The sequence below is a fragment of the Cottoperca gobio genome, chromosome 3, assembly GCF_900634415.1.
Source record: "Cottoperca gobio chromosome 3, fCotGob3.1, whole genome shotgun sequence".
NCBI classification, from domain to species: Eukaryota; Metazoa; Chordata; class Actinopteri; order Perciformes; family Bovichtidae; genus Cottoperca; species Cottoperca gobio.
Window position 1 is genome coordinate 2,305,001 of NC_041357.1, and position 24,470 is coordinate 2,329,470.

At 38.8% G+C, this 24,470-nt stretch overlaps 1 protein-coding gene across 1 annotated transcript in view; it reads right to left on the reverse strand.

Annotated features, from left to right (window-relative positions):
* The window catches only part of aldh1a3 (aldehyde dehydrogenase 1 family, member A3), a 21,765-nt gene extending 12,190 nt beyond the window's left edge, over positions 1-9,575 (reverse strand). The window contains exons 1-7 of the mRNA XM_029426599.1: positions 9,385-9,575; positions 9,164-9,268; positions 8,592-8,732; positions 6,257-6,386; positions 3,723-3,784; positions 1,105-1,233; positions 503-616 (exon numbers count right to left, since the gene is read on the reverse strand). Coding sequence (XP_029282459.1) covers positions 503-616; positions 1,105-1,233; positions 3,723-3,784; positions 6,257-6,386; positions 8,592-8,732; positions 9,164-9,268; positions 9,385-9,483 — 780 coding nt within the window. The 5' untranslated portion in view covers positions 9,484-9,575. The remainder of the gene's footprint in view (positions 1-502; positions 617-1,104; positions 1,234-3,722; positions 3,785-6,256; positions 6,387-8,591; positions 8,733-9,163; positions 9,269-9,384) is intronic.
* Positions 9,576-24,470: the final 14,895 nt, after the last annotated feature.

Sequence of the window (24,470 nt, forward strand, 5' to 3'; positions counted from 1 at the left end):
CATTTAGCATATTCATGTCCTGTTAGTTAGTAGCTCTTCTTAATAACTGACGACTGTCAACTAAGATTGTATGGACCCAGTAGTGGAGGTGAAATGCTGCCGCCTATTTCTTTGGAGCAGTTGGCTAGCTATTACACATTGCTCCTTTAACAATAACAAATCACATTTAAGAGAGCTAAAATGTAACACATTGAATCCCCCAGGCAGACGCACCTGTCTGCTCTGTGTTGTAGGCTTTAATACAACAGAGATCAGACGGGCAAAACAAGTAATATACAGTATATTATTTGATTATTGTGCAGCCCTAGCTCCAGAACCTTCTGATGGTTCAGTATCATGGCACGCTGCCCACCACCAAATGGGAATCACTTAAGTTATCAATCACCAACACAACCAACGTAGATTGAATAACCTCATCACATAACACAAGCCAAATGTTGACTTTATTGTCTTCTATATTTTCCTCTGTATTTTCTTACTATACCAACACCTGCTCACACACCTCTGTAGAGCCAGTGAAGGCCACTTTGTCGATGTCCATGTGGCTGGCGATGGCTGCTCCTGCTGTGGGACCAAACCCTGGAACGATGTTCACAACTCCAGGAGGGAAACCCACCTGAAAGGCAACCCAGGGAGCATGTTGGTGATGTAATGTCCCGGGGAACAGCAAAAGACATTTGATCCAGTTGACTAGGTCAGGGTAGGTTCACTTTTAAAAAAATCATTTTTCTATATGATCAATACATTCTTATGTCTAAATATTGTATCATATTGATATTTCTAAATGTACAGGACTACAATATAGAAGGAATGCTGTAATTGATTTACTACTGAAGTGTGTATTTCAGCAGATAAATTATTGTATTCTAATGTTGTTAGTAGATTTCAGTGACATTGAAAACTATAATTACAACAGTGGAATGTAAACCTTTCTTAAACTGTGCTTATGTTTAGTGAAGGAGACGTAGTTGAAGGGTTCAGGTCTAGAATGTCTCCCCTGCTGGCAACAGTCACTACCAAAACATAATAGAAGCAGAGCAGTCTAATCACACGAGAAGCCGTTGAAGAAGAGGATTCTTAGAGGTTTAAAGTCTAACATCAAACCTCTTTGATGAGCGATCCAACGTGGAGGGCCGTGAGGGGGGTCTGCTCTGCTGGCTTGATGACCACAGTGTTTCCACAGCTCAGGGCTGGTGCCATCTTCCACATGAACATCAGCAGAGGAAAGTTCCACTAGCATCGTCAAAAAATCACATGTCAGATTAAAGCATGCTGTCACAAACAAGTGGCACAGTTGGACCACAATTCAGGTTTTACTAAACTGAATGTACCCCCTTCTATCAGGCTGATAAGAAGTTATTTATCAAATAAAAGTATATACCATAATATGTTGCTTTTCATGATTTTGAAAATTCTATATTATGCAGTTTATACATCATACAGCTAAATCTGCTACAGGCTATTCCTCCAGTGGCAGAGACAAACTAGTTTCAAATGTGTGGGAAGTCTGTAGGCAAATAGTCATTACTCTTTCTTTAATTACCCAGGCAACAATGTCTGCTGAATAAGCATTGAAGTCAAACGTACACCATCACGTGACAACAGCATGTGTTAGGCTACAGCCATACTAATAAGTGTGGTTTATCAAACTGCTGCTGTGTTCCTGGAAACATTAGAATATTAGTTGCAGAATATACAACAGAGTATTGTTGTGCTATAATAAAAGGTCTTATTTGATACTTAAGATCTAACGCTAAGGTCTCCGTTTCGGCCCGTACAGACTAAAACTAAAACGATGTCAGCAAAAGTTAAGCATTTTAAACGAAAATGTATTATTGTGGATGTAGCATTAGACTGTAGGGGGAACCTCGGGGGTGGCAACGAGGTTGGGGTTACTTCACAAGCCCAAACTAACATTTAACCCACCACTGCCGCTTATTTGAAAAGTGCTACCATGACGACACACTAAAGGCCAATTCATAATTTCCGCGTGACTGCGAGAGCCTGCTACGGTCCTGTTGACGCAAATGACGTCATCCACCATGTCCGTAAGACATGACTGTACACTTAGCTAGCACGCCGACTGCGCATGGTCATGTTTCGTTCCACACGCCAGTCCAATTGGTGGCGTATGCACCTCTAGCTTGTTTGTTTGTTTTAATTTTCAGCTAATTTTGGAATAGTCAGAACATACTGCCTACTGTACAGAGAGGATGGAAATGTCCAGAATAAGTCTTTTTAATGACCTGATACTTTTATTAAAGTTTGAGGTAATTATCACTGCAACAGTCTCCAATGGAAATAATAACAGCTACATGAGAGGCACAAACTGGGGCAAATAATCCATCATCAGTATTTTGGTTTTCCCAGAAAAATCCACTTTATCACTTGGATGTTGGTTCGGAGAGAATATACAAGATAATAAAAGGAGCTCTACATCTTTAGGACTGGAGATCATTCAAAGTAAACAAATAAAGAAAAAAGGTAATTTATTTTCCAGTTGCTCATTTCCATGTTGGAAACCAATGGGCACTCAAACCCAAATTAGACAGCAATGCATGTGAGTGCTGCATGTTTATTATTTAGGCATTGTTAACTTTTACAACACTTTGGAAACACTCAGAGCCATTAAGGGATCACAAGTGTGTTCCTCTGACAATGACTCATGCTGTGTGTGTGCCAGCAGTACTTTCAGTGATTACACAACATCCTTCAGTAGAAATTTCACTTTTACGATATAATCTCCCATGTCAAACAACAGCGTTTTGTTCCTTTGTTGCCAAAGCATCATTACAGGTTATAGGCTTGTGCTTAAAGATAAAAAATGAATGACTATTCTGTCATGATGTCAAAATGATACGTATGTGCCTTTCTGGATCTATCACAAAGTGCAACACAATACGGTGAAGCATTGCCCCAACCTAAATCTGATGAAGACATAATCGAAACACATCCACACAGCACTTTAAATTAAGTGTAGTTAATTTAGTAGAATACACATTTATGATCAGTGCAGTGATGAAAAAGAGCGATTCACTGCTGTAGGTTTAGAGCGCCTGCTGCACTCGGTGACATTTTGGGAAATACACACGTGTCCAAATATATGTTGTTTTTATGGAAGTCTTACCCACAAGCTTTTTGTTATTTTCATTGTCTTTGATATATATATAATGTGTATTCTTTTTAACTGTTGTAAGCTCACTTCATACTGCAAACAATTCTGATTTAATGTTTTATTGATGTTTCCCAAGGCAAGAAAGGCAATTTAAATGAGCGAAGGAGACTTTATCAAGCAGAAAAGACAAACATCTGGACTCTGGTCTGACTCTGGAGAGGACAGCAAGTCAGAGCATACCTTTAACTCTGATGGCAAACACATGCATGCTGATTATTATCCATATATAGATGTACAGTAAGCCTTATACCACAGTACATAGGATAATCAGGAGTTGGCATCACAACATATAAATGAGATATTGTGCAATGTTGTAATGTTTTAAGTGCTTATTAAGAACAGATTGTACTATCGTAAAGTCACTTAACTGGATACACTCACGAACACACACTTGAATGCACACACGCACACGCATGCACACACACACGCACGCACACACACGCACGCGCATACGCACACTGTAACAGTATTTATTGTAACCGTTCATTTTCACAGCAAGTAAAAATAATTCCTATTGTATTATTATATATTATTGCTCTGGACTTACTGGAATAATGGCTCCACACACGCCAACAGGCTCATGTTTGGTTAAACACAAAAAGCTTTCATCTGTAAAACAAAGAAAAAAGAAAGTTTGATCTACTTTACTCTGGTGGAGGTTATGATCCCTTTCATCACAGATTAGTTTTGTTATTGTTTTAAGATACCATTAATAATGCAGGTAAACAGAGCACAAGTAGATGTTTGCACAAGAAGTTGTTCAGTTAGTTTTAAGTTAAAACAGTGAGGGACAACCATCGACTTTCACTAAACTGAAGTTCCATAAGGAGAATGGAAACCAACAGAAAAACCCCAGACTGTATGACCACGTTCGTCCCTGAAACATAACCTGCTGTTTATCATTTTAACCCAAACCAAGAGATTTCCATAACTTAGGGTTGTTACATCATCATCATGTCTTTTATTTGTAAGAGTTTTGGAAGGCAGACAGAAGTGGTCCTGTCGTCACTCTGTAGGGGTTCTTTAATGACTCTTTTGAAGAATTTCACAATACACAAAATACTTCTCTAAGGAAGAAGAAAATGTTTTAATCAAAAACAATTGATGGATTCTTTAAAACAACAATTACTGCACTGCAATAAAACACCTTTTTTTAATTGAACATCATGTTGAAGTTTCTCTTACATTATTGCTAGGTTCCACTGTTTTCAACTCAAAGTGCAATATTTCTGAAGTATTGTTAAGCTGTTTTGCATCTTCACTTGTACTGTACATGGACATGTCAGAGGCTCAGCAGATAACTGGTCAAACCTGGCCTTCCTTCTCCAGTTTCATCTCCAGCTGCCTTTATGTTTGAGGCACTGGGTGAGTAATGTTCAATCACAGCTCACTGATGCTCACGTTCACTTCAGTGTGGAACATCCTCACACACAGCCTCAGGCCTGCTGTAACTCCCATCCTATCGTTATTAATGCTTTTGTAGTTTAGCAAGCGTGCCAGTTACATTTTTGTTCATTTTTCAAATGCAATGCTTGTCAGCAATATAATTTATATTAATATTAAATATAATAATGAATAATTATTTAGATAATTATTAATTCCTTCTGATAGATTTAATTAAATTTATTAAATCCATTTAATGTCTTTTTGAGCTAATGCACCTACTTCGTTGTAGTGCCAGTTATTATCAATCCCTTTTTACAATTTTATGAAGATTAATAGTTTTATTAATATTAATTATCATTAATATGTGTTAATAACCAGACATGCTCATACTAGAACATCAACTTAATGATGTCCCTGGTGTGAGGTGTAGTAGTGTTCCAACAGTAGCCTAAGACTGTAGTTCATAACTACATCTTATACTGCTGCAGTATGAAGCTGGGGATTAGTGCCTGCTGGTTGGCTAGGCACTGAGCCAACACTGATTGTTAATCCTCACAGACTGTTGCACCTCACCGATTACTATCTCAGTCTCTTCCTCTTCCTTTTGTCCTGCCACGCCTTACATCTCTCACCACTCTATTGGGATCTAATCAGGAGGAAAAGGCAAGCGTGTTTTGTCTATCTGCTGTCCTGCAGAGGCAGAGGAGACGCAAAGTAGGATCTGACAAGAGGGGGAAGTATTAAAAGGCTGGATGAGATACCACCCAGGGCCAAGTCACTTGCATTATAGTCATTCACTCGTTTCCCAATGGTGCACTGGTTATGGAGCCCCTGAAGGGACATACAAAAGTTCCTACATGTTTCTAGTGCACACTGGAAACTCATCTGATGGACCATATTCATTATCTGTATTTTTGTATTCTTCTATACTCATTTTTGCTTTATTTCATATGGCACTGATAAAGGAAAAGAGTTAATTTTGTGCTAAAACATTATTAATTCATGCTCTCTACTGTATGATTGAGTAAATAATTGTATAAATTCATTGAGTAATCATAGGTAACACAAGACAAAAATGCTCCGCCCTAACTGACCAGATTGAACACTTTTACATTCATTTAATAGTAATTTGGGAATGCAAATTAATTGTAATGGCAGGAATGAAGAAATTTAGGAGAAAAAAATACTCAATTGTGTGCATGTGTAATTCATTTAAGGGCACTAATGCATGCGCTCAAACTACTATCAAATGTGAGTCAATCTTGAGTGCATTACAAACCTATGCTGTGCACTTCAGACTTAGACATGCTGCTGTCAACACAACAGGCATTTTTGCTGAACAGATATTTTAAACAGCTGTTTAAACCGGCCACATAATGGCTCACATTTCACCTTCACTTTGCACACAGAGATGTGACACAAAGGTGCTTCAAGTCTCGCTTTCTCAGATTTACAGTGATTGTGAATACAGATGACCTACACAGCAGTCCTGTGCCTGAACACATCCTGTATAGACACACACACACACACACACACACACACACACACACACACACACACACACACACACACACACACACACACACACAGTATATATACAGTGTACATATAGAAAAAGTCTTGAGGTTTCTTTGTCAGGCATAATGTTTCTATTGTTGAGTTCCTGACAGTTAGAGTAAGATGACACACACTCACCTACAGGCAGACTCTTGCCATGGATCTTGTCGGCCCATCCTGCAAAGTAACGAAGAGTTTTGATACTGCCCTCCAGGTCAATGAAGAAGGACTGCAAGAAGGGCTTTCCTGTGTCCAGAGTTTCCAGGGTCTAAAGAATCAGGAACACGATCACTGATCAATGTTACACGTGTAGCTGAAATCTTGGCCAAGTCATAACTACTCTAAAGAAATGTGATCTGTCACTGTAACTGTAAATGATGCAAGGGAGCCTGATTATGTAGCTTTGACTTAACTATTGTTGGAAACAAACCCCCTGGTTAGTCAAACTTATTGGGAAGACAAAATGAAGTTGAATGGGAAAATGTACACTTCCTGCTTCCACTTTGACATCCTGTACTTACTGTACAGTAGCTGAACACAGTGTTCCTGTGCAATAAGGGATGACTAGCAACATTTCACTAAATTTGACCTTCAAATGAAGTGATTCAGAGAATCTGGACAGACCTTGTTTCAGACCTATCTGATCTGACTGTGATGTGTTACAGATCTCAGAAGTTACTTTGTGAATACATTGTTATCATAGGTGTTATATTGCAAAATTGCAAAAATAAAACCACATTTATGCGCCTTGAATAAATAATGATAATCCCTGGTACCTTCCAGGCCTCTTCTTCTACAGTGAAGTTTGCCCATAACGGCTGGCAAGATACAAACGGTTTTATTTCTGTTCTACAATATACCAGGAATTGATATATGTGTTGGCTCCAGATACAATAATAATAATAATAGATACTATAATATCAGTGAATAAATCTAGGGCCTAACAAAGGCAGTGAGTTGTGTGAAGCTAAAATATGTGGAGCAGGGATGCAGTGGGATGTCAACCACTGTGGTGACTTGATAAATACAGCATTTAAATGAAGTTTATCATTTATTATGTTAGCGCAGAGAATGAATATTTTTGAAAGTGTCAGACATGATTTACATGGTATTGTGTATCTACAGATACTGTTGTTTCATTGTAAAAGGGAAAAGCTCAGGAAGATACTGAAACCACGGTGCTACTTTACTGTACCTTAGAAAGCTCAGAATCTGGTCTTTATTCTCCCAAACATAGCTAGGAATTTAGTGTAATTAGCCATACCCTGCACACTATCACTCCAGAGCATGTTTGCAATTAGCAGTCACATGCAATCTGGTATTATTACTTCACTCACATCTGTAAGGGTTCATTTGCAGATCTTAGTCTTAATGCAAGCTGGCAGCTATACAGAGTGAACAGGCACAGCAATGGGGATTTCATTCCAAACAATATCTGAAAGAGGGAAAGTAACATCCAGCAAACATTACAAAGAGAAGAAAAGAGTCTGGGGCAGGGTCACAATGTCCTGATGTCATGCAGTGATATAAACCAATCCCTCATATGAACAAGTCAACATCTTGACAGCACAGGGACATATTTCAGATGCCATAAGTGTGTTGCTTCTGAAAAAGCACTTCTATAATTAAGATTATGAATGATATCTGAACCACTGGCAAAGCCAGCAAAAGAAACTGTTGTTGTCCAGTTGAAACTTAGCAGGAGTTAGTTGTGTACGGTAGAGACTGGTCAGTAAGGGAATAAGTCTTTTAACTAAATACAGTTCCGATATTCTTGTGCGTTACTTGAGTATTTCCATTTTATGCTAGACTACGCTATATTTCTACTTTTGTGCATTTCAGAAGGAAATATTGTACTTTTTGTCTGACAGCTATAGTTACATGGCAGGTAACAAAAAACATAACATTTAAAATATTAATATAAAATAAACCACCCAACTTGATACCAAATTCCTACAACCATCTCCACCCAGAGCAGATAGAACATTACAATGATTATTATAATAATCAAATTTTGTATGGCGTTCTGCTGCATAATGAGTATATAGGTTAGTAATATACATTTGGCTTGTAATGCCCCTGTACTTTCATGGCAGTGGAATTTTGAATGCAAGAGTTGTACTTGTGATGCAGTATGGCATTCTTATATGTTCTTAAATACAGAATTTAAATACTTATACTTTATCATTTTTCTTTCTGTAGCAGGCCTGGTGTGTTGGTGACCTAAGAGTGATCAACAGTAGACTGTTAATAGATAGTTAATTGATAATAGTTCTCCATCATTAAGAGCGTTTTTAATTAGGTTATTTGACTTCTAGATACTTTACAAGGACTACATGATTACACACTTAGCAGTGCATCTTTAAAAATCATAAAATACAGTTCATCAGTAACTGTATACTTCCATCATATTGAGGGGATGTTAGCGGAACACATTGATATACATCAGCTGTCTCTGTGTGAATGAGCCCACCGCCAGCAGCAGCCGGTCCCTCTCCATCAGGTCGGCCAGTTTGTGCAGCAGCCTTCCCCGGCTGGACGCGTCCATTCTCCGCCACGGAGAGCTCCTGTGCTTGGCCGCCTTGGCTGCCTCCACCGCCTTGTCCACGTCTGTCTGCACAGAGACATGAGACAGTGTCAGGACACACAGGTCCCCCGCATGAAAACACACCAAGGCTATAACAGAAGTCTTTACAGCACATGCCCGCGGAATTACTTTATCTGAAAGTGTCAGGAACAGTTTCTAATTCGTAATGATATTACGCATAGGCCTACGTAGTAAGTAATACTATGTCCGGTGACGTGCAGTAAAAAAGCAGTGTGAAAATTAGATTGTCCAAAGCTATTTTGTGGATATAAAACGCTACTTTATAGAAAAATTAAATATCGAAAAATTCTTATCTATTTGCCTGAGTTGTCATGTCATGCTGGATTAACATATATTTCATTGTGTTCGAATCCAAAGCAGATCAATAATATTCATTTAAGGTCTTACTTATTCAGCTGTACAGTTCATTCATACAATCAAGCCTGCAGCCTTCTTACTTTGTCTGCTTCTTCCACATCACAGATTTTGACACCTGTCGCTGGATTGAAAGTTGGAAACGTCTTTCCACTGCTGGATGAGAGCCACTCATTGTTGATAAAAATCTGAGGGGAGAGGGCAGTTTGTAAAGTAACGGTCTGTGATCAACTGGCACCTGAATTAAAAACACAACCAAACCCATACTTGCAGCAGGTGACCCCCCCCTCCCCTCCCCCCTTACCTTGACGTGCCTGATCTCCTGGACTGTGACCGGCTGAGGCAAAGACAAAGCTGGGATCCCTTCAGCCACTCCGTTCTCTGGTGTTCCGTTCTGTGCCATTCTGGGTCAGCAGTACAGTCCAGGGCCAGTGTGTACTCAGCACAGTCAGCCCATCCACTGGCTTCTTATATGAGTGTGGAGTTCCTCCCTCTTCACACAGAAGCTCCGCCCTCAGCTCTTCCTGCAACACATTATTACTAATGCTGTGTGAAGACATGGTGGCTTTATGACACGCTCAGTTTTACCTGCTGTTACCTTCTTACTTATTTAGTGAGCAAGACTGTTACGCAGCAGCTACCAGTTCCAGTCCTGACGATGGTGAATACATGCAGTGCACTTTATTTTCATTTTAACTGGTGGGATGAGCAAGCACTCACACAACCTGTTACAGAGCACAGGGAGAACCAAGAGTAAAACGTCCCACCTGTCTTTCAGTGCAGGCAATGAGAGTAATCACACCAAATTAATTTACATGGCAGCACAGCAGCTTTGGTCAGCTTCTGTCGGCCTGTGTGGACCGACTGCAGGCAGCTCATCAAAGCTCTTATGAGTTGTTGGTTTTTGCACCTGGGCCTGGTGAAGCTGAATGGAGTTGAACACATGCAAACACATGCTTTTGTTCTTGAGGACAAAGCTGCTTGCTTGCTTGCTGCGGGCTCGCACTCATACACAGTCTGCTATTGTTTCCCCTTCATCGCTTCTTGTCACTCTTTATGTCAAAGTTTAATTAGGACAACGGGCTTTCGCAGGCTCATTTCTCACTTCAGCAACTTTCTAACACTTCATAATGAGAGAGAGAGACTCAAAGGGACTGCACAAAGAGGGGAGAGGGGGGGTAATGGTAGGTTGAGCCGGGAAACAATATGAAATGTAAAGCATGGGCCCAGACCCATGCAAATAGGCTGGAACCTGGAGAGGATGAAGGATTGTGATTGCAAGTGAGAGATCAACACGGCCACCATAAAAATTCTTTAGATGGGGCCAGCAAACAAGTATTAATTAGAGTATCTAACAAAGCCACGGTAGGTTTTATCAAATGTCACTGAAAACGGGAGGAAATAAAGCATTTGTTGGGGCCTATTTTCAGCGGCAGAGTAATCCAGATTTGTTGCTCTAGTGAGTATTTGTAGCATGACAGGACAGGGTATGTGTGATTGACTGAAAATAAAGTGCAGTGTGTGTGTTCATGGCAATGCAGGAACATGTCACCCAGTGCTACAGTGAGGCTCACTGGAGAGTTGTTGACAACGATGGAGCTCGAAGGCTCAGAGGAGGAGGATAGTTTGGTTCTCTCACTAAATATTTCAGGTTAAAGGTCGATATATTTCCAGGTCATTTCGGCACCATGGAAACAGCTACAACAATGAAGCACACACACCCGTCTGTAGAGATTCATAGAATGTCATTTTGAGATTGTTCTCAAATATGAAGACACTAAATCAGTGCGAGCAAACACATGCTGCAGACTTGCTGCAACAACGGATTAATGCTTAAAGTATAAATCATTTATTTCAATAAGTCAGCATTAATCTATGAATGAATTTGATTCTTACAGTAGCTGCTGTCCACAGCTTTATAGTATGAGAAGCTCCTTCAGATCATGAAATCCCTGCAGCACCTGAAGGCAGCAGGACTCTCCAGAGCGCAGAGCCGTTACACATGGCCATAGACTGTGTTTACCTTTATAAAAAGCACCCACACTACACCAGACTGTTACAGTATAACACACACACCAGAAACATTAGTTGATGTGACTGGCTGAGATCATATTTAATAATCTGCACACCTGCTGATCTATATTCACCTTCACCCAGCCTTTTTGCACGGTGCACTGCTACACAAACATGATCCAGAATAGAAACCCTAACCCTTTCTTTTGCGATGGAACGCAAAAGTATTTACCTGAAGCCCCGCTGTTACTTCATATTACAATAAAAGTAATAGTAGTTTTATTATGATTATTCTATTAAAAATGAATGCAGAAATGATTCAAATGAAATGTTGAAGATGCACAATGCCGTGATGCTCCTCTAAACCTAATGCATCTCATCAGTAAAGTGTTCCAAGTGGTTTTTTTGTGGTATGCTGTTTGACACCCAACCTGCAGTACGTTGTGAAAATGAAGACAAAGTAATTGCAAATACTGTAACTAGGTCACACAGTTCCGCTATACCAGCTTCAATTGTAGAGACCGCCTCTCATACTCTTATACCAGATTGAGTCAAACACTTTTTAAAATCTGCAAAGAATATAAAAGTTGATATTTTGATAGACAAGTGTGAAGAGTGCAAATGTGGTCCTCTCATGACATGGATTGTCATGAACACAGTAACAAGTTGGAAATTGCTGTGATCACTCTGACCATGGATTTGTACTGTGCGTAGGGAATATTCAATCCTCCAGCTGACTGACAGGTAGCAGGAGAAGTGGAGCCAGGTGACCTCGTCTGCTCAGGCTGAGGGGCACGGCACACCTTCTAATGAAGGTCAGACACCACCGCAGGCTTCATTCCAGCTACAATCATAATCAATCAAAAATAGATTAAGTGGAAGTGTATGAATGAAAGAAAATTAAACCTTCACAATGGTTAATAAAAACAACGTTCAGGTTGTGGAATAAAAATATAAGATAAGATAAGATACACATGTATGGAACTTTAAACCCATGAGTAGGTATGTGTGTGTGTGTGTGTGTAAGTTCTTAAAATGTATACTATTTTTGATACTATATGATGCTTGTTTCAATGTTTTTGTTCTGCTCACTGTGAAGTCTTGTTTCAACTCATAAATGCTGAATCTCCCATGAATGAACCTTTGAGTACTAATGAAGAAACCTTGAACCTTAGATATGAAGGTGAACGTTGTCCACGCATGAGGTGAATATGACATATGAGACAAGTCATGGAAAGTTTTGACGTACTACTCTTAATAAACAAAAATAAAAAAACATTATCATAAATGTATATATAATGAACATACACCATTACAACCTAATGTAGAGTTGAACAAGTTTCTGTATTTCTTTTCTGTTTTTGTTGTTGCCGTGAACAAAATGTGTATTTACACTGAGCGACCTAAAACCATAATCTACTGTGCTGTACAAGTAGAAAATATGATATGATATAATAATGATGTGTTTTTATGTGGTGTTGTTGTCATATTTCTGCTCAGTCATATATAAGACACATGACATAATAAGAATATTAATAAATATATTAATACACTCTGGTACAACACCAAGACAAAAGCAGTAACAGTGGAAACAGCTGAAACCCAAGCGTGTCTCAGTCCAAGAGCAAACAAATAAGAAATAAAGGAATGAAGATGAAAATGTTATTATTTTGAGGACCATTATTAAGGTATTCCATTAATTTAGGGCACGTGTGATTCATTCTAAGGAAACACATTGATTGTGTCAGGAATACAAATGACTATGTTGTAGGAACGAGAAAAGTAACACAGAAATAATCTCATTTTAGGCTTCAAATGACTCATTTCAGAGACTTATTGATCAGAAATCCACCATATTTAATTAAAAATACAAAGTATTTAAAGTTTTAAAACGAGATGACGATCAGGGAAAGAATACTTGTCACTGCCCTGGTCTCAGTCTTGACTTTGAGAACATGAACACTGACCTTGTGTTCCTTTCTCTTTAACCTTTACACACTCTCCCATGCCTGTCTAGTATTTGTCAGGACTTTCAGTCACACGGCTGCAGTTGGACACAGACAGAGCGTAAAAGGGAGAGGGGGAGGGGGGAAGGAGAGAACAATTCAGATTGAAAAAGATGGACGGATAGAGAAAAGAGGGAGAGAAAGAGAAGGAAAGAGGGAAAGAGGGAAGGAGGGAGACTGAACCACTGAGATAACTCTGTCCAGGTGTTCACAGCCAAACAAAGGCTCTTTTCAGGCCCTGATGAGAACACACTGCGCCTCCACTTGTTGCAAAATATACAGGAGAGATAAAAGAGCACAACTCAAGCTTATATTCTGTTACCGTAGCAAAATATGGACCACGGGAAAGCTTACCCAATTACCTGAACCTCGATGCTGCCAGTAAACAAGAGTAAAGAGCTGAGGTCAGAACTGTGAAGACTGACAATAAGTGAATTGTGTATCATTGCGGTTTATCAAAGTTGATCTTATAATAAGAGGAGAGAGGTACGCTTGGGTAAACCTGGCCTCCTAGTAGTTACATTTTTATTGTTACATGAAACCGGTTTTGAAGGAAACATAATACCGACCGGATTTTGTTTCTATTAATATAAAGGGGAAATTAATTAAGTTAATTAACATATGTGGCACTCCTAAAGTTTTTACTGAATACATACAATCACAGACTAATCACAGTCAGAAGATAGTGTAAACATTATGATATTATACATTGTACAATTAGTATGTACAAGTTATATCTCAAAAAGCATCTCATTAATAACAGGACAGAGTTTACTTTATAAACTTAAATACTTTACATTACATTACATCATATGTTGCTGACTAGAATCGGATGGGACGTTACTCTAAATACTGTAAAAAATACTGTACTACAAGTAACAGTACTAGTGATTCATGTCATCCTTCATACAGTAATCTGTAGTGTCATCCTTCATACAGTAGAGTAGAGTAGAGTAGAGTAGAGTACTAGTCATTTAATTCTAACATGATCCCGATCGTGATGGTGATCTCGATGCATGATGACATAGTGTTCGTTATTCAAGGCTCGCTGCAATATCTGCAAAGCGTTTCAGAGAAATCTTTTTGCTAAGTCACGGTTAGCAGACTAAACTATTAGCAGCAGTGAGAACAAGCAGAAATCTAAAATATATATATATATATTTTTATTTAAAAGGGACCATGTACAGTTAAAAACACAAATGTCTCTGCCAGTTAAAACAAAGAAAACACATTTTTGCCTACACAGCCTTTAAAGCAGGGGTGTCCAAACTACGGCCCGCGGGCCAACTGCGGCCCGTGGTCCATTTTTAATTGGCCCAAAGCAAATTCTAAAAGTGTTATGGAATATGGCCCAGATAGAAACTTGCGCTTGAATGTTTTGTACGTCTTAGTTCCAACACAGAAACACAGTTTTGACTTCAAACCAAATCATCAAATCAAATTTATTTGTATAGCCCAATATCACAAATTATACATTTGTCTCAGTGTGCTTTACTTGTCAGCTAACTTAAAACATCAAGTGTCCGATAAAGCTTGTGCTTTAGATTTTTACTCAATTGCATGTGATGAGAGCACAGATGCGACAGCCACCGCACACCGCTGTTCATTATTTTTGCGGGGAGTTGACGATAACTTTTGCATTACGGAAGAGCTGCTTGGTCTTAGGAGTCTAAAGGGCACAACATAATTCAAGCACGAAGGACTTTACCACAGAGAATTTAAAGATTTCCTGTCTGATGTCGATGCTGAATATGGGGACGTGTTCCACAGTTCTGATGTGCGCTGGCTGAGTCGCGGCTCCGTGCTGCAGCGGTTTTATTCCCTGAGGTCAGAAAGCGTTCTGTTTTTTAAAGAGAAGGAGCGACCTCTTCATGAGCTGAGTGACCCTCCATGTTTGGCAGACCTGGCATTTTTAGTTGATCTTACTGGTCATCTCAACACTGAACAAGAGCCGACTGCGAACATGAAAGCATTCTGTGTGAAGCTCCGTCTCTTTGAGACACAACTACTCAACTTCGATCACATCGGCTAATTACCTGTTATCTATCTAAACCTATACTTGTACTTCCTAAGCACTTACAACTCTCTCCTTATCCTCCTTCTCTTAGCGACTCTCGCTAAATCCTCAATTCTTTACGCTCCGTTCGGCTCTGCTAACGTTAGCTGCTGCAGCTCGGCAGCTAGCGATGGCATCTCCCTCTTCTGCTCTCTCCTGCTCGGTGTGTTTCATGTTTAGCTATTGCTCGGCCTCCTTTAGTGATAATGGTACGTGTATTAAATGTACTTTATACGCAGGGTTGGAGGCGAGTTTTAGAGGGATAGATGAGCGGCTCCGCACCATGGCTAGTCAGCGGTTAGCAAGTGTAGCTGTTAGCAAGCCCCCTATAGTCGGTGCGGGCCGACCAGTGGTATCTCCTGTTAGCCGTCCCCCGGCGGAACCCGAGCAGCCGGGAGACTGGGTGACTGTCCGAAAGAAGTGTTATCAGAAGCCCACGGTTCACCACCAACCGCTTGCTGTTTCTAACAGATTCTCCCCACTCAGTGATACACCAGCTGAGAAGCCAACTCTGGTTATCGGTAGCTCAATTTTGAGATACGTTCATTTTGAGACACCAGCGACGACAGTCACGTGCATTCCGGGGGCCAGAGCGGGCGACATAGAAGCACATTTGAAACTGCTGGCTAAGGCTAAACGTAAATACAGTAAGATTGTTATTCACATCGGCGGTAATGACACGCGATTGCGTCAATCGGAGTGTACTAAAGTTAATGTGGAGTCGGTGTGTACATTTGCCAAAACAATGTCGGACTCCATAGTTTTCTCTGGTCCTCTGCCAAATCTTTTGAATGATGACATGTTTAGCCGCATGTCATCATTCCGTCGCTGGCTCTCACGGTGGTGTCCAGATAATGATGTGGGCTTCGTAGACAATTGGCGGACTTTCTGGGGAAGACCTAGTCTGATTAGGAGTGACGGCATCCATCCTACTTTGGCTGGAGCAGATCTCATATCCAATAATATTACACAGTCTATTAGTGGACTTAATCCATGACAACCCAGAGTTGAGACCAGGACAAAGAGTTGCAGTCTTACACACTTCTCTGTGCTTCTTTCCGGGCAGTCACCCACTCAAATCCCCATAGTGACTGTGTCTGCCCCACGACCACTGAAACTAATCAAGTCTATGGTTAACAGAAGAGGAGTTATACATGAAAACCTAATTAAAATAAACACCACCGCTGCAAAAGTACAACTAAATCGAAAAATTAAATGTGGGCTCTTAAACATCAGATCTTTATCAACGAAAGCTGGATTGGTAAATGATTTAATATCAGATATTAAGATTGATTTATTTTGTCTCACTGAAACCTGGCTGAGACATGAAGAATATGTCAGTCTAAATGAATCTACTCCACCTGGTCATATTAATACTCACATTCCTCGAGGTACTGGCCGAGGAGGTGGAGTTGCGGCCATATTTGACTCAAACCTCTTGATCAATCCTAAGCCTAAACTAAACTATAACTCTTTTGAAAGCCTTGTTCTTACGCTCTCAAACCCAACATGGAAAACAATAAAGCCAGTTTTATTTGTTACTGTGTACCGCCCTCCTGGTCCGTATTCTGAATTTCTATCTGAATTCTCAGAATTTTTATCAAATTTAGTCCTTAAAACAGATAAAGTAATTATTGTAGGTGACTTTAATATTCATGTGGATGTTGATAGTGACAGCCTTAATAATGCATTTATCTCAATATTAGATTCAATTGGGTTCAGTCAAAATGTACATGAACCAACTCACTGTTTAAACCACACTCTGGACCTTGTTCTGGGATATGGTGTTGAAATTGAAAGTTTATTAGTGTGTCCACATAATCCTCTTTTATCAGACCAATTTTTCATAACTTTTGAAGTCCTGTTACTGGACTATAAGCCAGTAGGCAAAATATCCTACGCTCGATGTTTATCTGAAAGTGCTGTGACTAAATTTAAGGAAGTGATTCCATCAGCACTTAATTCAATACCAGGACTCAATATCAATATAACAGAGGACTCCAATGCTAACTTTAGTCCCTCCCAAATTAATCATCTTGTTGATAGCGCTGCAGCCTCACTGCGAATAACACTCGACTCTGTCGCTCCTCTAAAGAAGAAGATCATAAAACAGAAAAAGAAAGCTCCATGGCTTAATTTACAAATCCGCAAACTAAAACAAAAGTCGAGAAATCTTGAAAGTAAATGGCGTTCCACTAAATTGGAAGAATCTCGTTTAGTCTGGTTAGATCATCTTAAAACGTATAAGAAGGCTCTCCGTAATGCCAGAGCAGCTTATTACTCTTCCTTAATAGAAGAAAATAAGAACAACCCCAGGTTTCTTTTCAGCACTGTAGCCAGGCTGACAGAGAGCCACAGCTCTACAGAGCCTTCTGTTCCTATATCTCTCAGTAGTGACGACTTCATGAGTTTCTTTAACGATAAAATTATAATTATTAGAGACAAAATTAATCTCCTCCTGACCTCAATTGGTAATGACTTAACTTCAACTGTTGGAATTTTAAAAACATCAGTAACTCCTGAAATATATCTAGACTGTTTTACTCCAATCAACCTTAACCAACTAACTTCAACAATCTCATCGTCTAAACCATCAACCTGTCTTTTAGACCCGATTCCAACTAAACTGTTTAAAGAAGTTTTACCCTTAATTAACACTTCGTTATTAAATATAATCAACCTGTCTCTATTATCTGGCTACGTACCAAAATCCTTTAAAGTAGCTGTAATAAAACCACTTCTTAAAAAGCCTAGTCTTGATCCAGAGGTTTTAGCCAACTATAGGCTGATATCTAACCTACCCTTTCTCGCTAAAATCCTTGAGAAAGCAGTCGCAAAACAGTTGTGTGACTTTTTACATAATAATAGTTTATTTGAGGTTTTTCAATCTGGATTTAGAGTTCATCATAGCACAGAGACGGCACTGGTGAAAGTTACCAATGACCTTCTATTGGCATCAGACAAAGGACTTGTCTCTGTTCTTGTCTTGTTAGACCTCAGTGCTGCTTTCGACACTGTTGATCATGACATTCTACTACAGAGACTGGAACATTGTGTTGGCATAAAAGGAACCGCACTAAGCTGGTTCAAGTCCTATTTATCTGAGCGATCTCAATTTGTACTTGTTAACGATAAATCCTCCATGACAGCCAAAGTCAGTCTTGGAGTTCCGCAGGGTTCTGTACTTGGACCGATTCTATTCACCTTATATATACTTCCTTTGGGCAATATTATAAGGAACCACTCTATAAACTTTCATTGTTATGTGGATGATACCCAATTATATCTATCAATTAAACCAGACGAAACCAATCAATTGGCTAAACTTCAAGCATGCCTTAAGGACATAAAAACTTGGATGTCTAGCAACTTTTTGATGTTAAACACAGACAAAACTGAAGTTATTATACTTGGCCCTAAACGCCTCCGAAACGCATTTTCTAATGACATAGAAGCTCTGGATGGCATTAATTTGGCCTCCAGCACCACTGTAAGGAATCTTGGCGTCATCTTTGATCAAGATCTGTCGTTTAACTCCCACATAAAACAAATCTCAAGGACTGCCTTCTTTCATCTACGTAACATTGCAAAAATAAGACACATCCTGTCTCAAAATGATGCAGAAAAACTAGTCCATGCATTTGTTACTTCAAGGCTGGATTACTGCAACTCATTGTTATCAGGTTGTCCCAAAAAGTCGCTTAAGACTCTTCAGTTGATCCAAAATGCAGCGGCACGTGTATTGACTAGAACAAGGAAACGGGATCATATTACTCCTGTATTAGCTGCACTGCACTGGCTCCCGGTAAAATACAGAATAGAATTCAAAATCCTTCTCCTGACTTACAAATCAATTAATGGTCAGGCTCCAGCATATCTTAAAAATCTCATAGTACCTTATAAACCAACTAGAGCATTACGCTCCCAGACTGCAGGGTTACTTGTGGTTTCTAGAGTCTCTAAGAGTACAAAGGGAGCCAGAGCCTTCAGCTATCAAGCTCCTCTCCAGTGGAACCAGCTTCCAGTTTGTGTGCGGGAGGCAGACACACTCCACATTTAAGAGTAGGCTAAAGACTTTCCTTTTTGATAAAGCTTATAGTTAGGGCTGGCTCAGGTTTGCCCTGGATCAGCCCCTAGTTATGCTGCTATAGGCTTAGACTGCCGTGGGACACCTCCCTGCTCTCTTCCTTCTCTTCCTCACTCCTCCCCTCCCTCTCTCTTCTTCTCCCTCTCTATCTGTATGCATTTATGTAAATGTATGTTACTAACTCACCATCCGGGGTATCATCCCCGGAGTGTCTGTCTCTCATGTGGCAGGTTGCCACTGATAAAGTTTACGTCAGGATCATGAATCGTGACAGCGCCTGCTGACCTGGTCCTGCTGGACACCGGGAAGCCTTATTGACATTTTCCTGGATTCATCCATACTTTCTATTTCTTTTTTTTCCAACACAACATAATTTCTGTCAAATGTTGTATTTGTACTATGTTGTTTATCCTGTACACACGACATCTATTGCACGTCTGTCCGTCCTGGGAGAGGGATCCCTCCTCAGTTGCTCTCCCTGAGGTTTCTTCCATTTTTTCCCCTTTAATTTTGGGGTTTCTTTTAGGAAGTTTTTCCTTGTGCGATGCGAGGGTCTAAGGACAGAGGATGTCGTAACCTGTACAGTCTGTAAAGCACACTGAGACAAATGTATAATTTGTGATATTGGGCTATACAAATAAATTTGATTTGATTTGATTTGATTCAATGTTGCGCACTTCCCCACTCAAATATGTGAGCAAACATTTTCTGTTAACTTTGAACAAAAGCAGATTGAGAACTAAAATGACCGCCAGCATCTCTGTGATGCAGTGGCGGGCCGTGCATTTCACACCTAGGCCTTCAGTGATATCCGACCTAGCAGATCTAGTAGATCTAGCACAGGTAGAGCCGAACATGTCCAGAGTATTGGATCATATTTGGTAATTACAAGAAGCTTTATGTGAGATATAAAGAGTCAATTATAAATTTCTTATCATGTATACATCTATTTATTTTACCTGCCTGGTAATTTAATTTCTACCTGAATTATTCCACCTCTTAATACCATCATTATGACTCCATGGCTCTAGAAACTATACATTTAGACAGAAACGCAGTATAACCGGGCGTTGCATCACCCTAACAACAGAGTTATATTAATATTTCCGAAACATTTAGTTGTAAATAGCAGGCATTCCCAGCATTACAATGTGCAGTGCCTCTCGGAGGCTGTGAGCCGGGGGGTACTGCTCGTAGTTAGTGATTTGAAAGTGGCGGACAAACCCTTTTCCCGGCTGTGATAGGCGCTAGCATTCGGGGTTGGCCATTCTCTTCTCACGATGGTCTATCTTTTCTTGAAAAGTTCGTCTTGAAAATGGTGTTGTAATTATATCTGCGACCAAATCGACCTCTTCTCCTCCTTCAGCCATTGTGGGTTGAAAAAAAAAACAGCTTGTAGAAATCTAAATTAGCTCGTTCAAAGTTTGCTAGCTCTGCATAGCTCTGCCTCCCAATTAAAAGACGTGGACGTGCTGACGTTATCGTACGCCTGCTAGCTGGCCCCGGTGTCACCAACTCGAAATCTGATTGGAGTAAAAAGTACAATCTATACCTCTGAGATGTAGTGGAGTACAAAGTACAACATATACCTCTGAGACGTAGTGGAGTAAAAAGTACAATCTATACCTCTGAGACGTAGTGGAGTAAAAAGTACAATCTATACCTCTGAGATGTAGTGGAGTAAAAAGTACAATATATACCTCTGAGACGTAGTGGAGTAAAAAGTACAATATATACCTCTGAGATGTAGTGGAGTAAAAAGAACAATATTTACCTCTGAGATGTAGTGGACTAAAAAGTACGATATATACCTCTGAGATGTAGTGGAGTAAAAAGAACAATATTTACCTCTGAGATGTAGTGGAATAAAAAGTAAAATATATACCTCTGAGATGTAGTGGAGTAAAAAGAACAATATTTACCTCTGAGATGTAGTGGAATAAAAAGTACAATATATACCTCTCAGATGTCGTGGAGTAAAAAGTACAATATATACCTCTGAGACGTAGTGGAGTAAAAAGTACAATATATACCTCTGAGACGTAGTGGAGTAAAAAGTACAATCTATACCTCTGAGATGTAGTGGAATAAAAAGTACAATATATACCTCTGAGATGTAGTGGAGTAAAAAGAACAATATTTACCTCTGAGATGTAGTGGAGTAAAAAGTACAATATATACCTCTGAGACGTAGTGGAGTAAAAAGTACAATATTTACCTCTGAGATGTAGTGGAATAAAAAGTACAATATATACCTCTCAGATGTAGTGGAGTAAAAAGTACAATATATACCTTTGAGACGTAGTGGAGTAAAAAGTACAATATATACCTCTGAGACGTAGTGGAGTAAAAAGTACAATATATACCTCTGAGACGTAGTGGAGTATAAAGTACAATATATACCTCTGAGATGTAGTGCAGTAAAAAGAACAATATTTACCTCTGAGATGTAGTGGAGTAAAAAGTACAATATATACCTCTGAGATGTAGTGGAGTAAAAAGTACAATATTTACGAGATGTAGTGGAGTAAAAAGTACAATATATACCTCTGAGATGTAGTGGAGTAAAAAGAACAATATATACCTCTGAGATGTAGTGGAGTAAAAAGTACAATAAATACTCTGAGATGTAGTGGAGTAAAAAGTACAACATATACCTCTGAGATGTAGTGCAGTAAAAATAACATATTAACCTCTGAGATGTAGTGCAGTAAAAAGAACAATATATACCTCTGAGATGTAGTGGAGGTAAAAAGTACAATATATACTCTGAGATGTAGTGCAGTAAAAAGAACAATATATACCTCTGAGATGTAGTGGAGTAAAAAAGTACAATTATACCTCTGAGATGTAGTGCAGTAAAAAGAACATATATACCGCTGAGATGTAGTGCAGTAAAAAGTACAATATATACCTCTGAGATGTAGTGCAGTAAAAGTACAATATATACCTCTGAGAGTGTAGTGCAGTAAAAATACAATATATACCTCTGAGATGTAGTGGAGTAAAAAGTACAACATATACATCTGAGATGTAGTGGAGTAAAAGTACAATATATACCTCTGAGATGTAGTGAAGTAAAAAGTACAATATATACCTCTGAGACTTAGTGGAGTAAAAAGTACAATAATATACCTCTGAGATGTAGTGGAGTAAAAAGAACAATATATACCTCTGAGATGTAGTGGAGTAAAAGTACAATATTACCTCTGAGATGTAGTGGAGTAAAAAGTACAATATATACCTCTGAGATGTAGTGGAGTAAAAAGTACAATATATTACCTCTGAGATGTAGTGGAGTAAAAAGTACAATATATACCTCTGAGATGTAGTGGAGTAAAAAGTACAATATATACCTCTGAGATGTAGTGAGTAAAAAGTACAATATATACCTCTGAGATGTAGTGGAGTAAAAAGTACAATATATACCTCTGAGATGTAGTGGAGTAAAAAGTAACAATATATACCTCTGAGATGTAGTGGAGTAAAAAGTACAATATTACCTCTGAGATGTAGTGGAGTAAAAAGTACAATATATACCTCTGAGATTAGTGGAGTAAAAAGTACAATATATACCTCTGAGATGTAGTGGAGTAAAAAGTACAATATATACCTCTGAGATGTAGTGGAGTAAAAAAGTACAATATATACCTCTCAGATGTAGTGGAGTAAAAAGTACAATATATACCTCTGAGACTGTAGTGGAGTAAAAAGTACAATATATACCTCTGAGATGTAGTGGAGTAAAAAGTACAATATATACCTCTGAGATGTAGTGGAGTAAAAAGTACAATATATACCTCTGAGATGTAGTGGAGTAAAAAGTACAATATTTACCTCTGAGATGTAGTGGAGTAAAAAGTACAATATATACCTCTGAGATGTAGTGGAGTAAAAAGTACAATATATACCTCTGAGATGTAGTGGAGTAAAAAGTACATTATATACCTCTGAGATGTAGTGGAGTAAAAAGTACAATTATACCTCTGAGATGTAGTGGAGTAAAAAGTACAATATATACCTCTGAGATGTAGTGGAGTAAAAGTACAATATATACCTCTGAGATGTAGTGGAGTAAAAAGTACAATATAGTACCTCTGAGATGTAGTGGAGTAAAAAGTACAATATTACCTCTGAGATGTAGTGGAGTAAAAAGAACAATATTACCTCTGAGATGTAGTGGAGTAAAAAGTACAATATATACCTCTGAGACTTAGTGGAGTAAAAGTACAATATATACCTCTGAGATGTAGTGCAGTAAAAAGTACAATATATACCTCTGAGATGTAGTGGGAGTAAAAAGTACAATATATACCTCTGATGATGTAGTGGAGTAAAAAGATAACAATATATACCGTCTGAGGACTGTAGTGGAGTAAAAAGTACAATATAACCTGAGATGTATTGGGTAAACGTATATATACCTCTGAGATGTAGTGCAGTAAAAAGTAACAATATATTACCTCTGAGATGTAGTGGGTAAAAAGTACATTATTACCTCTGAGATGGTAGTGGAGTAAAAAGTCAGCACATATGTACCTTCTGAATGAGTAGTGGAGTAAAAAAGTACAATATATAGCCTCTGAGATGTAGTGTGAAGTAAAAAGTACAATATATACCTCTGAGATGTAGTGGAGTAAAAAGGTACAAGATATACCTCTGCAAATGTAAAGTGGAGTAAAAAGTACAATCATATACCCGCTGAGATTGTATGTCAAGTAAAACGTACATATATTACCTCTGAGAATGTAGTGGAGTAAAAAGTAACAATATATACATCTGAGATGTAGTGGAGTAAAAAATTACACATATAGACCTCTGAGATGTAGTGGAGTAAAAAAGTAACATATATTACCTCTGAGATGTAGTGGAAGTAAAAAGTACAATATATACCTCTCAGATGTAGTGGGAGTACAAAGTACAACATATAACCCTCTGAGATGTAGTGAGTAAAAGGTAAATAGATACCTCTGAGATGTAGTGGAGTTAAAAAGTACAGATATTACCTCTGAGATGTAGTGGAGTAAAAAGTACAATATATACCTCTGAGATGTAGTGGAGTAAAAAGTACAATATACCTCTGAGATGTAGTGGAGTAAAAAGTACAAATATACCTCTGAGATGTAGTGGAGTAAAAGTACAATATATACCTCTGAGATGTAGTGGAGTAAAAAGTACAATATATACCTCTGAGATGTAGTGGAGTAAAAAGAACAATATTTACCTCT